Below are 16,722 nucleotides of genomic sequence, written 5' to 3'. Positions count from 1 at the left end.
TCTTTCCCAAATCTTCATTGTATGGCTCATCAACTTTATCCCTCTGTAGTTGTTACAACTCTGTACATCACCCTTCTTATGAACGGGCACAAGAACACTTTTCCTCCACTCATCAGGCATCTTGTTTGTCTCTAAAATTTAAAACACTAAACACTTCCATACTTCCACTTGTATGTCATTGGGACCAATTGACTTTCCACTCTTCCTTCTTATAGTCTCTGGTTCCTCGTTTCTACTTTCCCTTCCATTTTCCTCATTCAACAACTCCTCAAGGTATTCCTTCCATCTTCTCAGCACACTTTCCTCACTTGTGATCACATTCCCATCTCTGTCCTTAATCAACCTCACCTGCTGCACATCCTTCCCAGCTTGATTTTTCTGTCCTCCTTTTCTCCAACTCCTTTTCTCCTTCCTTTGTTTCCAAACTCTCGTACAACTCCTCATATGCCTTTTGTTTGGCCTTGGCCACTTCCCTCTTCACCTCCCTTGTCCTCTCTTTGTACTCCAGTCTGTTCTCTTCTGTTCTGTCACTGTCCCATCTCTTCTTCGCTAATCTCTTTCTCTGCACACTCTCCTGGACCTCATCATTCCACCACCAGGTCTCTCTGTCCTCCTTTCTCTGGCCAGAGGACATACCTAGCACCTCCCTACCTGTCTCCCTAATCATCTGAGAACAGCCCAGAACTGCCCCTACTTCCTTCCTGAAGTCTTCACAATATTTCTCTTTCCTTAATTTCCACCACTTGATCTTCTGCTCTGTCTTCACTCTCTTCCCTTTTTTCCACCTCCATTGTCATTTTGCACACTACCATGCGATGTTATTTGGAATTGCTTTAAATGAAACAAATCTCAAAATAAAAAAAAAGTTTAGGTTATACTTGTGAGAGGAGGAAAATAATTACAATAACACAAGCTGCCTAGGGGTGTTTGCCTTCAGATCGTCATTGATTATGCCATCTGGGGAATTCCATTAACCACACCCATAAGACAATCTCCAGCCAAACTTTAGTCATGATTCGTGGGTAGATTCTAGGTGGCTGCATCTGTACATGCCCTGAATTTATTATTTTGAGCTTTCAATTTTAAATTTTACAAAGAAAATGTTTATTTACACGTCTTTATCCCTGAGTTAAACCAATACAATGATTATATATAAATGGACTCTGGGTCTTTTTGTACTGTCAAAATTTGGCTCCGAAGTCAAATGGGTTAAAAAACTGCTCTAAACAGCTTCTATGGCATATGTCTTTGTTCACCTTTGCAATATTATCTTAGTCAGCTGCATGGAGATATTACACATGCCAAGATGAGGAGAGTAAAACAGAAGTGCAATTTGGAGTTTCTACTAAACAAACTTGTGGCAAGTCTTTCATACCGTGTTGCTATGTACGTTTTCTAGTGACAGTGGAATTATTTTTATTTTGAGGTTGTTTTTTTTTTAAATTCATGGTCTACTTTGCACTTGTGCTTTTGTCAATGAGATACCACTTACAATATGTGAGTAAAATACCAATGTAAATAAAATCCCCCTTTTAAAAATGTTTAGCTTAAAACATTTGCACAGTGTTTTCCTTCATATTTGTAGAATTATTATTTTTTTAATCCAGTGGTTTGATTCATGAAATATCGAACCTAAACAACTAAAAGGACCTCATTGACTGGTGGCTCTGATATTCCCCTCTCTCTTTATACAAGAAACTCTAAACATGTTTCTTTTGCTATACTTTTATTTGTCCATCCATTCATCCATTTTCATCCACTTATCCGTTACCGGGTCACGGGGGCAGCAGTCGCCACCCAAATCACATTGCACCGTAACAAACCTTCCTGAGGGTGGTGAGTCCACTGGAAGGTACCAACCACCATAACCGGGATTCGAACTTGCCCAGGAGGTGAACCCTGGGGTTCCACACCAATGACAGAGACATTGCCTCTGGGCCAAAGCGCCACTACTTTTATTTGTATTCATTTCTATTTTTTATTTATTTACATTTTAAGAAAAATAAACAACATGATTTTAATATCAGTATTACAGTGTGTTCCTTTACAATCATGGTTGAATGCCACAGTATTCTAAGCAGAGCCCTTCCATAATCTATTTATAGATTTTATTATTTATAATAAAATTATAAATATATATTATATATATTATATATTATATTATTTATAAAATAAATATTTTCACCACATTTATAACATTTCTTTGATTCAACTCTAAAAAAAAAGCCTCATCGTATTATGGATATATTTTACAATCCTATAACACTGACTCAAGTTGGAGGAACCATCTTGGATTATAGGTTTAATGGTACTTGCCAAAAGTACTTTAACAAGTATTTATTTTGTGTAGGACTGTTACAGATGTTTAAGAGAAATGGGAGTCGACTGGCTATCATTACAGTCAGATAGTGATCAGGTCACGGGACCAGTGTGTTTACTCAACTATACTTTTTTGGTTTCCCATTCCCCATTAAAACAAGGCAGCGCGACAAGTGACTCATATCATTTTTAATTTGCAAGTGGAAATTGTCTATGGTTTTGAGTCGTTGTAAAGAATCAGCCAACTGTTCTGATTAAACAAGGAAAGGAAAAGGGTAGAATCCCTTGAAAAACAAAGTATATTTACATGTAGCGACTGTTTCTCAAAAAACAAACAAACAATCAAAGCTGTGTAGTTTATGCAGTTGACATGCAAATCGTGCAGTTGATAGAGCGCACCACAAAAAAGTATACGCAAAACCTTAATGCAGACAAATAATGCAGAGTGACTAGGATACAATTAAAAAAATCCAAAGCCGCTCGCTTCTCGGCTTCGTTACCTCTTTCCGTTGGCTCCAACTGATCGTCCGGTTTTCCTTGAAAATTCTCGACTATTTCTGAGAGACCCGGTCGCTGAATATCTTTTAACAGCTTGGACAAGAATTCGGTTCTGTCTGCCGCCAGTTTCCCTCTCTCAGAGAGAAACTGGAACAAGTTCAGTGCGCTGTTGATTTGTTCCATGTTTTTCTTCCCGATTATCTCTCGACATAGAAATTTCATTTCCTCCAGTTCCTTAGAAGACAACTTGTTTGATATGTCAAGTAACATCGAGTTAAAATCAAGAAAGCTCATAATTTTATTCGCGTTAGTGTTAACAATCCATAAACAACAGGTTTCGTTTTTTTTCTACCTCTTCCTTGTAATGCTTTTATGTCGGTTGCCCTACCGCAGAATTGCGCCACCAAAAGGTGCGGAGTACAGATACATACACATGCATCGATCCATCCATCCATTTTCATCCGCTTATGCGTTTCCGGGTTGCGGGGACAGCAGTTTCCATGACAGCTACCCAAATCACACTGCACCGTACCAACCCACCTAAACCTTCCTGCGGGTGCTGAGGCCACTGGAAGGTATACACAATAACATATACTAAAATACAATTACACAATTTATTATAAAATAATAATTAAATATGTTCCAATATTTTCGCTTTTTTGCGTTCCCAAATATCTAAATTTTTCCTGCCATGTTTTACACTTATTCAAAAGATGTGCGTCACTAATAAGAATTCGTATGAACTGTATTACTAAAGTGAAATTATTTAAACAAAGCATCGAAAGGAAAATTATCGCTTTTTACATTTTGAATAAAATGTTTGTAGAATATTTTTGTCTAAATCAACAATTCAAAAGAATAATTTTATAACAACATTGTTCGCTAAGTCCATACACAAATGTTTATGATTAAACAGAAAGAGGCTGGAGCAAGCGAAACGGCGATTTCCGGGTTGGCCCGAACCACGTCACTGCCGTTTGCGCATGCGAAGATAGACGCCATCTTAAACAACGAAAAACGGCAACTCCACCTGAACAGACTTAGATTCGAGTTACACAGTAGTGCATTACGGTCGTATTCGCATGCGCAAAACATAGCCGGAAATCGTCACTTTACAGATCGCTAACAGTTGTTATTGTCCCTGATGTGGGCTAGTTCCTTTGCTACTTCTGCTAACATTTTCAGTCTTATATGACCTGAGAAATCATTCGTTTGCCAGAGAAGAAATGGCGTCCGACAACGAAAAAGATGAGGACTTTGTAACTTACGGGACTGTATTGGAGCCTCTCGGAGAAGGTAAGCTCGATATAACGTATGCCTAAGCTGCAATTATGAGCAGAAATAAGCGAGGAGGACCACAAGCAAATTATAATGCCCATTATTAGTACCATTGCATTTATGGCTATGACTGTGTAAACCTCAATAAAATCAAGGGACTGCAATTGCAGATATTAATATTAACGTGTCAATGAATAAAACAAATACAAAATTATATAAATATGTTTTTAGCACATTCCAGCAATGCACAATACAATATAAAATAAAATCCCAAATAAAATGTTAGACTTGACCCCACTTGCCAGTAACGTGTACATTAAATGATAATGTACAGGCCTTCTGGCCTGCTGAAAGATTGTAAATTAAATATGTTCTCTCATAAAAACACAAAGTGCATTCAAGTGCATCAAACCCGAAAGACACAAGTGGTACCAAGGTTGGCAGGTCTGCATATGTACTATAAATAGGCCTTGCAGGTGATTTTGGTTATTTAAAGCAGTGGTCTCCAACCCCCAGGCTGTGGACCGGCACCAGTCCGTGGGTCAATTGGTTCCAGGTCGCATAGAAAGAATGCAATTTACCTTATTTCCATTTTATTTATTATCTGCTTCTGAACGAAGTTTTATTTTGAAAATTACCAGATTCTCTGATCTGTCTGTGACTCACACTTTGATGCATGTCAAGCACATCCGCTACCTTCTTAAAAAGGCTGTAAATACATATTACGTTACCGCTAAATTGAAAACCCCAAGCTAACAAAATGAACAAAAAACTAACATCTTTGGGAAGTGCAGGGTAAGAGAGCTATTGAGGAGATGGAAGAGCCTAGTCCTACAAAGAAAAAGAAAGCTTTGTTTAACAGACAATTCCAGGATTCCAACTTGACGTATGACTTTATTGCGACAGGTTATTCCTCGTGCTGCATAATATGCGGCAAACAGCTCTCTAATGAGGCAATGAAGCCTTCAAAACGGCCTCTCAACTTGGAGACCATGAAAATACCAGTTTTTATGCCGGTCATATCATTTTATTTACAGTGATCCCTCTCCTATTGCGGTAGTTGGGTACAAATACCCATTGTGAAAAGGGAAAAGTAGAGGCAGGATAGTTATTATAATTACATATATATTACCCTTTATATATTAACCTCCCCCACACTGTTATCAACCCTCCCTAGACTGTATTCCACTTTCCCACATAATTATATGCACAGTAGAATTATTTAATAGAAATATAAGACGTACACAGTATGAAGTAAAGACACAACCATGAAAAACAATGTAAAAATTTAATTAAAATTTGATGAACATGCACATTGTTGGGGCGTAGCTGAGGTTAGAACTTAGCTGCAGCAGGGAGAGTACAGGAGTGGCGATGCAGGTTCAGCCCCGGACGCAGGTGAGCGCCATTCGGGTAATCAAACCTCTCCATATATAAGTAGGAGCTGGGATCAAGGAGAGATGAGAGTGAACGGAGGTGTGTATACTGGCCAAGACGGACGGACTGTATATGAAAGCCGTGCACAGTGCAGTAACGCGCATTATTGTAAAGAACAATAAAGGCTATTTACTGTCGTCTCTGTCAGTGTTTTCGTTTGGGCTTAGTAAAAGAAGCCTGAGAAAATGCGTGAGTGTTTAGGAGGCACCGTAGGGTGTTAAATTAGGGTAAACTTTCACCAAATACAAGAGCACAAACTTTACAGCAACACACTGTATAACGGAGCAAAGCAAAGTGAACGAGTGGCGGACAGCCAAGGGGGGATGCTGAGAGATGGCCAAGAGCACAAACTTTACAGCAACACACGGAGCAAAGCAAAGTGAACGAGTGGCTGCATGAGCCAATCAGTGTGAAGAACAGAAGAGCATGCTCAATGCCGTGTTCGATTTCCTCAGGGTAAACAAAGCTACCTGCGATGTCTTTTGCTTTATGTTTTACTGTAAACAAAGCTACCTGCGATGTCTTTTTCTTTATGTTTTGCTATATTATTTTTTACTGTTTAATTTTTTCAGGTTAGAAAATGTGTTTTATCACGAAAACAGTGGAAATTGAAAAAAAAAGATTTACCATAAAATACCGCAATATAGCAAAACTGAGATTGGAATAAAAAAATCTGCAATGTACTGAAGGAGCGGTAGGAGAACCTCAATATAAAAAGGGGAACACTGTAGTTGTATTTATTCGCTAACCCTTAAAAGCTGGTCTGTGAAAAAATTGGCAGGCATTTAACTGGTGCTCAAAGATGTTGGAGACCGCTGATTTAAAGAACATTTGTTGTTTTTTGTGTCTGACTAGTATGGTTAAAATCAGTAGAAAAATAACTGTTACTTTAAAGAAAATGTAAGTCATAAAAACATTGGTTATATGTCATGTAAGACTACATTAATTGTATATAATTTGAATGTTTGGTGCAGATGAGCCGCTGAAAAAGCCTGTCCCACTTCATGAGCAAACGGTGAAAGACGAGAAGGGAAGATATCAAAGGTTCCATGGTGCATTCACTGGTGGATTTTCAGCTGGTTACTATAACACTGTTGGTACTAAAGAAGGTAAGGTCAACACCAAGGAGGGGGGCTGCACTACAATACTGGACAAAACATTTATGGGCCAAAAATGTAATTTTTTTTTTGTGTTGGATAATGTAATAAAGCTAATAAATTAACTGATAAATGCAACATTCTCACATTAGTGACTTGTCATTTAGAAACACACTTGCTCTAAAAGCCAATTCATTAGCTCTGCTGGTAATCCCGATTCATACTGTACAGGTAGATGAAAGGCTTTGCTTTAAAGGAAGCAACAAAGACCAGTCAGTCTACACAAATTTGCTTTTACCATATTTGCACAAATTGACCGAATCTAATAAAATATTACAATATACAAAAAATACAATATTGAAAAAAAAAATGAAAACAGCAATTTTGTTGATAGTCAAGCAGATAATGGTTAAGTAGTAGTGATCAGTATAGTCAAAAGACCGAGGGCCTCATGTACAAATGTTGCTTATGCACAAAGAAGTTACATACACACAAAAACGTTGCGTATGTTGTTTCCACACTCGCGTTCAGATGTATCAAATGTGAAATGAGCGTAAAAAGGTGCGGGTCTTAAGACAACTCCTGTGTGCAGAGATGCGGCTGGCTCTAGAGCACAACACAGCGAGGAGCCAGGGGTTGAGGCCAAGCCATGCTGTGTTAGACGGAATTTGTTTTTGTTAATGTGACAGATTATCAATGTGCAATTCATATGCAGATAATAAAATTCTACCCAAGATAAAGTAAAAGTACCTAAAAATCTACTACGAGTAAAAGTAAAAAATTACTTCATTTAAAATTTCCTTTGAGTAAAAGTTGCTTTAAATTATTATTATTCATTTATTACTTAATTTAATTATTATTAATAAAATGATTGATGCAAAAAAGGACGAGTTATTCATCCAATCTCCAACTAGTTATTTTTAATCATCAATTCAAATAAAAAATACTCTTAGAATCTTAGAATGTTAGATGCTGTTTATCTACCTGGCTACAACATGAGGTGCCTCTCTCCATATTTACCATAATTTCTGAGCTGAATTCCACGTTGATTGATCTGAATTTGATACATCTGAATTTTTTGTGCATATACCAGTTTCTGGATTTTTGTGTACGTTTTTTTCAATGAAAACATTTTGTAATTTTTGGACAGTTTTGGTTAAGAACTTCATCATACATATTCCTTCAAATCAATAAAATGTTTAAATTAAGATATTTTTGTTCATATATATTTGTTTTTTTGTAAAACCTTTTAACAGAAAGTTGCACAGTGTCTCATTTTCATTTAATACCTCATATTGGTCACCAATAACTTTATTTTGAAAATTATTGAACTGAAGAGAGAACCTTTGACTGAGTGCATTTTGTGAGAAATGTTTTATAATTACTTATTAGAATAGAATTTATGCTGAAGAACTCTTTATGTACAGTGCTTGGGGCTGAAGAACTCTTTATGTACAGTGCTTAGGATAAGTATTCACCCCCTTGGATGATTTACACTTTTATTGCTCTAATAAATCAATCATGGGCAATAAAATCTGGATTTTTTTTCACACAAAAATTTACTGTGAAAAATTATTTAATGTCAAAATGAAAACAGAGTTCTATAAAGTAATGTTAACGAAACAAAATTATACAAAGAAAAACAATTGTTTGCATATTTATTCACCCCCTTTTAAATTGAATGGTCTGATTCAATAGAGGTCCATCCAATTGGTGCCAATAGTCTCACAGTTATTGAAAAGAAGATGACCTGAGTGGTTTGGGAGTGTGTCTCAAGTGATTGTGGTATAAAACACAGAGACTGGTTGATCAGTATTCATGGCTACCATTACACCATGAAGACAGAAGAACACTCCAAGCAACTCAGATAAAGGGTGACTGAAAAGTACAGTTTAGGTAATGGATACCAAAACAACATTACATACCTGCGCAACCTGACAGAACTTTAGCAGTTTTTCCAAAAAAGAATGGACGCAACCTGACAGAACTTTAGCAGTTTTCCAAAAAGTTTTCCAAGAAAGAACTAACAGAGACTTATCAATACATACTAAATTGCAGTGTGCAGATGTACAAGACTAACAGAGACTTATCAATACATGCAGTGCTGTTATTGCAGCCAAATGTGCATCTACTAAATACTGACTTGAAGGGGTGAATAATTATGCAAACAATTATTTTTCTTTATATAATTTTGTTACATTAACATTACTTTATAGAACTATGTTTGACATTAAAGAGTTTCTAATAAATTTTAGTTTGAAAAAAGCCAAATTTTATTGACCGTGATTGATGTATTAAAGCAATAAAAGTGTAAAACATTCAAGCGGGTGAATACTTGTGCTAAGCACTGTATATATTGTTAATTAAAGGACATTTGAACGAGCCAAGAATTTGCAATCGGTACATCTCTAGGAGGCAATGATATTACTGTTATTACTAAAATAAACATCCACTTAAAACATTGAGTACTAACAGAATGCCCTGGAACATGTTCTGCATATATGTATTGAGTATTTTTCTTTATAAATGCCAGGGTGGACCCCCTCAACTTTTGTATCCTCGAGGGGGCAGAAAGCTGAAATCTGTCGTGCAAAACCAGAAGATTTTATGGACGAAGAGGTGAGAAAAATACCCCCCCCCCCCCACATATTTACTAAGTGAACACAAAGGTGATGGTGACAAGCACAAGTTATTTAAGCAGTTGCATTTAGCATTTATATATATACATATACATGTAGGGGGTCCTGGCCTTAAGTCAGTGTTTGGTTCCTAGCGATAATGTAACTAAAATGTGTGAGTTGAGAAGGAAGGAATATGGAACTTGTTGGATGGGAATCTATAGCTTTTACATGGAGTTGCATGCAGTGAACAGCAATGAAGACCACATCAAACGTGGGCTATTCATTTTCTACAACTGAAACTTGTTTAATTAATTTAAATCTGTCAACTCTGCATTATATCAACAATTAAATTAAATTCAACAGTCCCTGACTTGAAGAACATTGTGTAACCGTTAAACCTATTTTCTGCGAATTTTGCAATTGTAATTCCTTACTTTACTCATAACTTAACGGAAGTAATCCGATCATAGTAATGCACGTAACCACAAAACTACGTAGGTCAAGTAAACTGAGGACCCGCTGAAATATATTAGGGCTGTAAAGGTACATATATTTGTCCTGAACCATTCGATTACAGGGGGTACAGTATAGTACATCTGTGTAACTATATGGTTTCAAGGGGAACCTTGTAAGTGCAGAGTGTAACAATGTTTATTTTCGCTGAACACCACTGTAGCGTACGCTGCTGCATTTACATCACAAGACAGAATGAAAGCAACATGACAGCAGTAAAAAATGGCATAATAATCATTTTATGATCATTTTTATGATAATATATTAAGAGTTTTGAAGACAGCACCTGTTTTGAGATAAAAAAAATTTTTTTTTTATTATTTTCTTCGCATTTGTTTTGCACCGGAAAATATACGAAAGTGGTGAGCCGTCAGGGCTAGCAAGGCCTTCTCTGCTGGCCTAACATAAATCATGATCATATGTTGATAAAAGTTCATTTAATTTTTAATTTACTTTTCCTAAATACATAAAAACATACTTCATATTCATCTCATATTAAGCTCCTTCCAGTGTTGTTATTTTTAGAATTTAGCTGTTGCCAGGCTATATGTAATTTGCCTGAGGCCTTCAGAGATCAAGAATGCAGGCGTCTGTGCAATCTAAGCGAACCAAAGCAAACGGGCACATACAGTTGATAGACAGTTGCGATAGTCAATCAGATCACGAATTGTTGACAGAAGGCCTTCTAGCTGGCCTCACGTTGAACGTGACATGTATGCGTCCTGTGATTGGCTTACCGCAGTAAAAACAAGAAGACAGCCTTCTCACTTCAATTGTAAGTTCAGCGCAGATCAACCGATTAGCCTAATCGGTTGATCTGCGTCGTATTCTTTGCCAGATACGGAATCGATTTCAAAACCACGAAAAATTATTGTTTCTCTCCCTTCTCGACCCCCAGCACTTTCAGACGTACCGGAGAAACTTCCCGCAAACAGCCTTTTCCAGCTTAACACAAAGTCACGGCGCACAGTTTGACCTGCCCAGACTAAAAACAGCACTTGGCTGTCACAATCCTTGTGTCCACTGCTTCTGTTGAGCGGTCATTCTCGGCCTTAAAGCGAATTAAAACATATGCAAGAAACATGACTGGACAGTTTTTTAGTTTTTTTTTTTTAATTACCATGTTTTGAAAGTCTGTTGCTTACTGGCTTTCAAAACAGATTGACCAGAGTTAATCACAATTCCTGTCATTTCATTGTTTTCATTGTGTTTATTTAATTTAATATTAATTTGTTTATGGTGATTGTTAATGTCGATCTTGTGCTTCAGGACTTTGGGGAGCATGGCATTGCACCACAGCAAATTACCACCAGTCAGGAGTTTCCGTCCTCTCACACTGACAAAGTTGGTGAAAGGGCAAAAGCCATTCGAGCTCAAACAACACTGACACTTGGAGATATTTTATTACAGGAGTTAATCAGGCCTTGCAGGTAATGTTTGTTTTAAACTTACAAGTACAAATTTAATAACAAATACACAGTAAAATTCATTTCACGTTGAAACTTACAAGTACAAATTTAATAACAAATTACAGTAAAATTCATTTCAGATTTGCCAGATATCACAAGAACATTTTCAGTATTTTGAATGTAAAATCTTTAAGGCGCAGTAGCTTTGCTGTGGCCAAGTCAGCAAATTGTTTGGTTCCTGGCCCTGCCCTGTGTTTTTGTCTGGTAAAGGTGTGTGCATTACTTAACTTTGAATGTTTTTCTTTGTGTGTGGCATTAAAAGTAAATATAGGAATTTAAAGTCCACATCATAAATCAAGGTTTTCCATTTACTATAAAGATTCCCTGGGACGCTTGAATTTTGTTCCGTGAATTACAATAATGACAAAGCAAAGGAATAGCAGAATATAATTGACATTCAAGTTTTCACCATTAAAATATGTGAAATTGTAACAACTTAGGACTTTGTTTGTATCACATTGTCAGTTGTATTCACTAGTTCTATTCCCTTAATGCAGTATTTCTCCAATAGTGGGGGGTGGGCTTAAATAATAATAAACCTCCAGTCACTAGGTGGCAGCAACTCATACAGTGGTTTGTACAGAAAAAAAAATACATGTTTTTAGGTTCTCAATAGTATTTCAATTTGTAGGGGTGGAGGTGCGGGTGGGGGGGGGGCATGAAAACATTTCTGTTCCCAAGGGGGCGCATGACAGAAAATAATTAAGAACCACTGCCTTAATGTGACCTTATGAGAATACATTAAGTGGTGAACAAGTTTCCTGTCCTCTACATTTGCTTAATACTTAAAAAGGGTAAAAAAAAAAGAAGGTGAATCTAGTAAATGTATACAACCACCTTATCCTGCTCAGTACTGTATGTCACATCTAATGGTTAGGATAAAACAACTAGATCAAAGATCTAGAAATGTATTAATAAACAACTAACACCTAAAGGGTGTTTTCCATTTTATACTAGCATTGCCAACTTTGGTCAGTTGGTCTGAGTGAGATTTTGTGTGTTAGGAGGTGCCGGTGGCGCACTGCGTGTGGCTGCTGCTGCTCTGAGCAGATCAAACGGGCAACAGTTAAAAACAAGAGAAAAATATAAAATACCAGCCTCCTTTGCAATATTATTAACATTTTCATTACACTGCCTTTAACCAATCTGTGTTTTTTGTCAGTCTCTTGTTTAACATTTACAGCATTGGACAACTTGCTGTGTTACATTTCATTGGCCTCCCCCAATGGTTAACATTTACAGCATTGGACAACTTGCAGTGTTACATTTCATTGGCCTCCCCCTGGCAATGGCACTGTCCGCCCCCCCCACTTTGGGAACCTCTACCTTAGACAGTCTACTCTGGAAATACAGATGGGCAGAGTTGTGGACAATTAGTAGTAGTACAGGTGTAAGTCATTATAAGCCATTTACTTTCACAGGCAGAACAATGAATTGATTGGTATCAGATTAACTTTCTATTAGCTGGCCGAAGCACGGTCCTATGAACCGCTAAAGTACGTCAAGTTGTTAACAGTGCTGGCCGAAGCACGGTCCTATGAACCGTACGTCAAGTTGTTAACAGCATCATTTTTGTATGAGGAAAAGCATAGAATCCCCCCCCCAAGAGGAAACACAAGAATTCCTTCTATAAGGGCCATCTTTGCAGTGGGTTAGATTGTTTGTTGCCCGAGATAAGGCCCTTATTAGGGTACAAAAATCACAGCCTTAAACCTTAAAATAGATCCCATATGTATTGCACATGATAGGAGTGAGGAGTTTAGGGCAAGGTCTGCTGGCTCATACTTCCTATTGGCTCCCTATTTCAACTGTAGTTTCTTAAAGACTGGGAAGTAGTAAATCTAATTGGCTTTAAATTTATTGTTTACTGTCGTCGTCTGCTTTTTGTTCCATTTTATATTTTTGTGGTTGGGCTACAATTACATGGAATAACCACAAATTCTAATTGGAAATTGTGGAGTCTACTACTCAACCAATTTCTCCATGAAAATGAAAGGTTTGTATTTATTTGTTTGCTTTGAACAAAAAACTAAATTAAATGTAAGTTGCTACAAAGAGAATAGCATGTTTTTTTTTTGTTTGTTTGTTTGTTTAAATGCTGATAAGTGAAAGGAATGTCTTTTTGTTTTAATGTTATGTACGTGTATGTCTAATATTTCTGTAGAACCTGATGTTTATTTATTCTATATTTATTCTTCTAGGTCATCGATTGGGATTAAACTGCTAAAAAAGATGGGATGGAAAGAGGGTCAGGGCGTTGGGCCACGTGTAAAGAGAAGAGCTCGTCGGCTTCGTGGAGGTTAGTAGTCATTGATTTATCAAAACAAATGTGAAACTGCTTGCAATTAATCACAATGAAAAACTCTCTCAACAGACCGTGGAGTCAAAGTTTATGGCTGTGCAGTGCCTGCTAATGGGTCAGAGGAATCAGAGGTTGGTAAGCTCTAGGGCTGCATTTTTCTTTATTTAAACCTTCAGGAGATGTATATGTACAATCTGAAATAAAACAACACATAGACCTTCATGTTTGTATTTTGGTAAATTAAAGAAGCGCACAGTAACTGCTTTGAACTCTTTACAGTGCCTTTGAGTCTGGTGTTAAGTGCTCTATAAACGGTGTTGCCACTGTTACCTTGAAAAAGTAATCTCATTACTGATTGCTAATTTCTCCTTTTAAAAAAGTAAATTAAGTACTTATTGATTACTTGGTTTGCTTTATTAGTTCCATTCCGAGCTGCCAACAAACCACCCCGCCATCTCAACATAAAAATGACAACGGGTTTTGCTAATGCTCACTTCATTGGAAGTGCATTTAAACAGTGTAACAATGTATCTCCTGACATTTAATGTTGAACTTGAAAAAGTATCTAAAAAAAGTAATTAAAAAAAAAAGAAGAAAGAAAGACCCTCTTTCTCGACTTCAATAAACATAGTTCTTTTCACAAAATATAAAATAAGGAAAGTCTTTTTTTGACCTGGAATATTTAATTGTTAAAATGTGATGGCAAACCTTGCCATCTACATCGATCTACATCTGCCTTGCCATCTACATTGTTTATACGTGTAACTATAAAATTATTTTTGCTGTATTATGAACATTGAACCTATTTTTCACAGAGCAGAAAAGGAGTAGTTTTACAAGACAAAACAGTGTATATCGCCACATGTTGGTTCCATATTGTAGTGATGAGCACGCCTGCCTTTCAAGCAGAGTCCAGGGTTTCGATTCCCACATACTTAAGTTATCCTCATGCTGAAAATGTGACTTGTCGCACACGTAAAGTCACTCCCTAAGATGCAAGAATTTACTCAGAATTTACTAAGGAACATAAAAAAGCACATATCAATCGTAAATAGTAACATGTATATCTCTGATGATAATGATCTCTCGTGATCTCCATCCTTTATAATAATTGGCAGTAAAGGCATTAGTAATTTTTTGCCATTGTTCTATTCCCAATATATTCCCAATCTGCCTGAAAACAATCCAGCTCAACTGTAGCCTTCTGACCAAAAGGTCATTTCAGCCATGTGTAGGGTTTTTGAATATTATTATTATGTTATTAAGTACTTTTCAAATTTAAGTTTAAATTATTTTTGTGCTAATTTGTTCTTTTTCCTTTACGAATTTGGTTATTGAAATTGACCGCGTTTTGCTTTACTGCTTTGTATTGGCCCTTGACAGGAAGATGAGGACGAGCTTCTTTCACTGCCGAATGTGACCTTTGCTCCACAAGATGTCACCCCAGTAGATTTTGACCCAAAAATAGGGGTTCAAGGTCTGGGATACTGTGGTCTGGACCCTGGTCTGGCCCTGCTGGGCCAAGGAAATACTGAACACTTTGACCTGTTTAAGCCTGTGTCAGTGAAAAGGGGTGGAGTTGCACAAAAAAACTCAAGGGTAGGTGGTGTTTTGGACAAGATATGATTTATCTTTGTTTTTTCATTTTCATCCAAATGAGAAGTGTATTTATACAAAGTGTTTCACTCGACTTGTGATTTGTAGGCATTTGGAATTAACAAGGATGGCGATGATGATGTCTACCACAGAGACTCTATGTCCAAATACGACATAGAGATAAGAGAAGAGGAACCGGGAGACGGGTTATATGGTTGGACTGCACCCCAGCAGTACACTAAGACACGTGGTAAAAAAGTATTTAATTTCATATTCCCAATTAATTTAATAACGTAGCTGCATACAATGCTCATTCAAACAAGCAACAACATACAGTACCATCCCCCTCCATCTTGCTCTAGACCTTGTCTTGGGGGCAGTAGTGGCTTGGTGGCTAAGGACGCGGACTTGGGTCTGGAAGGGTTCAAGTTTTGAGTTCAGCAGCTGCCAAGTTACCACTGAGGTGGACTGAGCATGGCACTGGACCCACACACTGCCCCGTGCTAAAGCTGCCCCCTGCTTACTTTGTTGATGGGTAGAAGTTAATTTTCTTTCCTTTTCCTTTCCTTTCACCTAGTGCCACAAGTATACTATTTAATACAAATGTAATCTCTTCTCCTGTCCTTCTTTTTTTCTCCTGCCTGGTAGCGCCATTTGAATTGCATTTTGCCCCTTCCTTAGCACATGTCTAAACCATATGAGTCTTACATATCCAGTTTATACTCCAAACTGTGATACTAATTTCTAATCCTGTCCTGTTTTATCTTTTTCAAAATCTCAGCATTTTTACTTTTATCTCAGCCCTCCTTTTTTAGACAATGACACCATTCGTTTTGAAAGGATTTATGTCACACTGGAGCAAAAGAAGATTCATTATTTTAAAGACTATTCAATTTTACGTACGTTAAATATTTAACTTAACAACTTCAGCAAATCCTGATCATATTCATCATCGCTGAATACATCCATTCTGGGTGTTGGTAAACAACAAAATCTAGGGGGATCGTAACATGCTCTCTCCTCTACTGCTGGATCAGTTCCAGTTAATCTGCTAATTTCTAGCCTGCCGATACGGGTGTATACAGTATATACAGTACGTGTGTATCTCCCTCTCTCTCTCATATATACTGTATATATACATATATATGTTTTATATATATATATGTATATGTATATATATATGTATATATGTATATGTATATATATATATATACATACACACATACCGTGTTTCTCAGACCATAAGGCGCACGGCATTATAAGGCATTATAAGGTTTGTAGCTGTAGTCTCCCAATCATCTAGAAATTTCTCAGCACAGAACTGCCCTTCCTTCCTGAAAATCTTCACATTTCTCTTTCCTTAATTTCCACCACTTGATCTTCTGCTCTGTCTTCACTCTCTTCCTTTTTTTTACCTCCATCATCATCTTACACACTACCATACAATGTTGTTTGGCTACACTCTCACCTGCCACCACCTTACAGTCTCTAATCTCCCTCAGATTACATCTTCTACATAGAATATAATCTATCTGTGTGGACCTGCCTCCACTCTTGTAAGTCACCCTATGTTCCTCTTTCTTTTGGAAATA

The 16,722-nt window shown here is 37.1% G+C and overlaps 2 protein-coding genes across 4 annotated transcripts in view; one reads left to right on the top strand and one right to left on the bottom strand.

The window, feature by feature from the left end:
• Positions 1–3,219, bottom strand: part of fadd (Fas (tnfrsf6)-associated via death domain) — a 6,417-nt gene extending 3,198 nt beyond the window's left edge. The window contains exon 1 of the mRNA XM_008309856.3: positions 2,820–3,219. Within this exon, the coding sequence (XP_008308078.1) occupies positions 2,820–3,111 (292 nt within the window). The 5' untranslated portion in view covers positions 3,112–3,219. The remainder of the gene's footprint in view (positions 1–2,819) is intronic.
• Positions 3,220–3,802: 583 nt separating this feature from the next.
• Positions 3,803–16,722, top strand: part of gpatch1 (G patch domain containing 1) — a 19,728-nt gene continuing 6,808 nt past the window's right edge. The window contains exons 1-8 of one of the 3 annotated variants that reach the window (XM_017032708.2): positions 3,803–4,113; positions 6,507–6,641; positions 9,163–9,248; positions 11,033–11,193; positions 13,434–13,531; positions 13,607–13,665; positions 14,918–15,133; positions 15,239–15,380. In XM_017032708.2, the coding sequence (XP_016888197.1) occupies positions 4,044–4,113; positions 6,507–6,641; positions 9,163–9,248; positions 11,033–11,193; positions 13,434–13,531; positions 13,607–13,665; positions 14,918–15,133; positions 15,239–15,380 (967 nt within the window). In that variant the 5' untranslated portion in view covers positions 3,803–4,043. The remainder of the gene's footprint in view (positions 4,114–6,506; positions 6,642–9,162; positions 9,249–11,032; positions 11,194–13,433; positions 13,532–13,606; positions 13,666–14,917; positions 15,134–15,238; positions 15,381–16,722) is intronic. The other 2 variants (XM_008309855.3, XM_017032709.2) reach the window with 2 other exon arrangements.

Source organism: Cynoglossus semilaevis, chromosome 5 (assembly GCF_000523025.1).
Source record: "Cynoglossus semilaevis isolate Cse_v1.0 chromosome 5, Cse_v1.0, whole genome shotgun sequence".
Taxonomy (NCBI): Eukaryota; Metazoa; Chordata; class Actinopteri; order Pleuronectiformes; family Cynoglossidae; genus Cynoglossus; species Cynoglossus semilaevis.
This window is presented reverse-complemented; position numbering and strand designations above follow the sequence as displayed.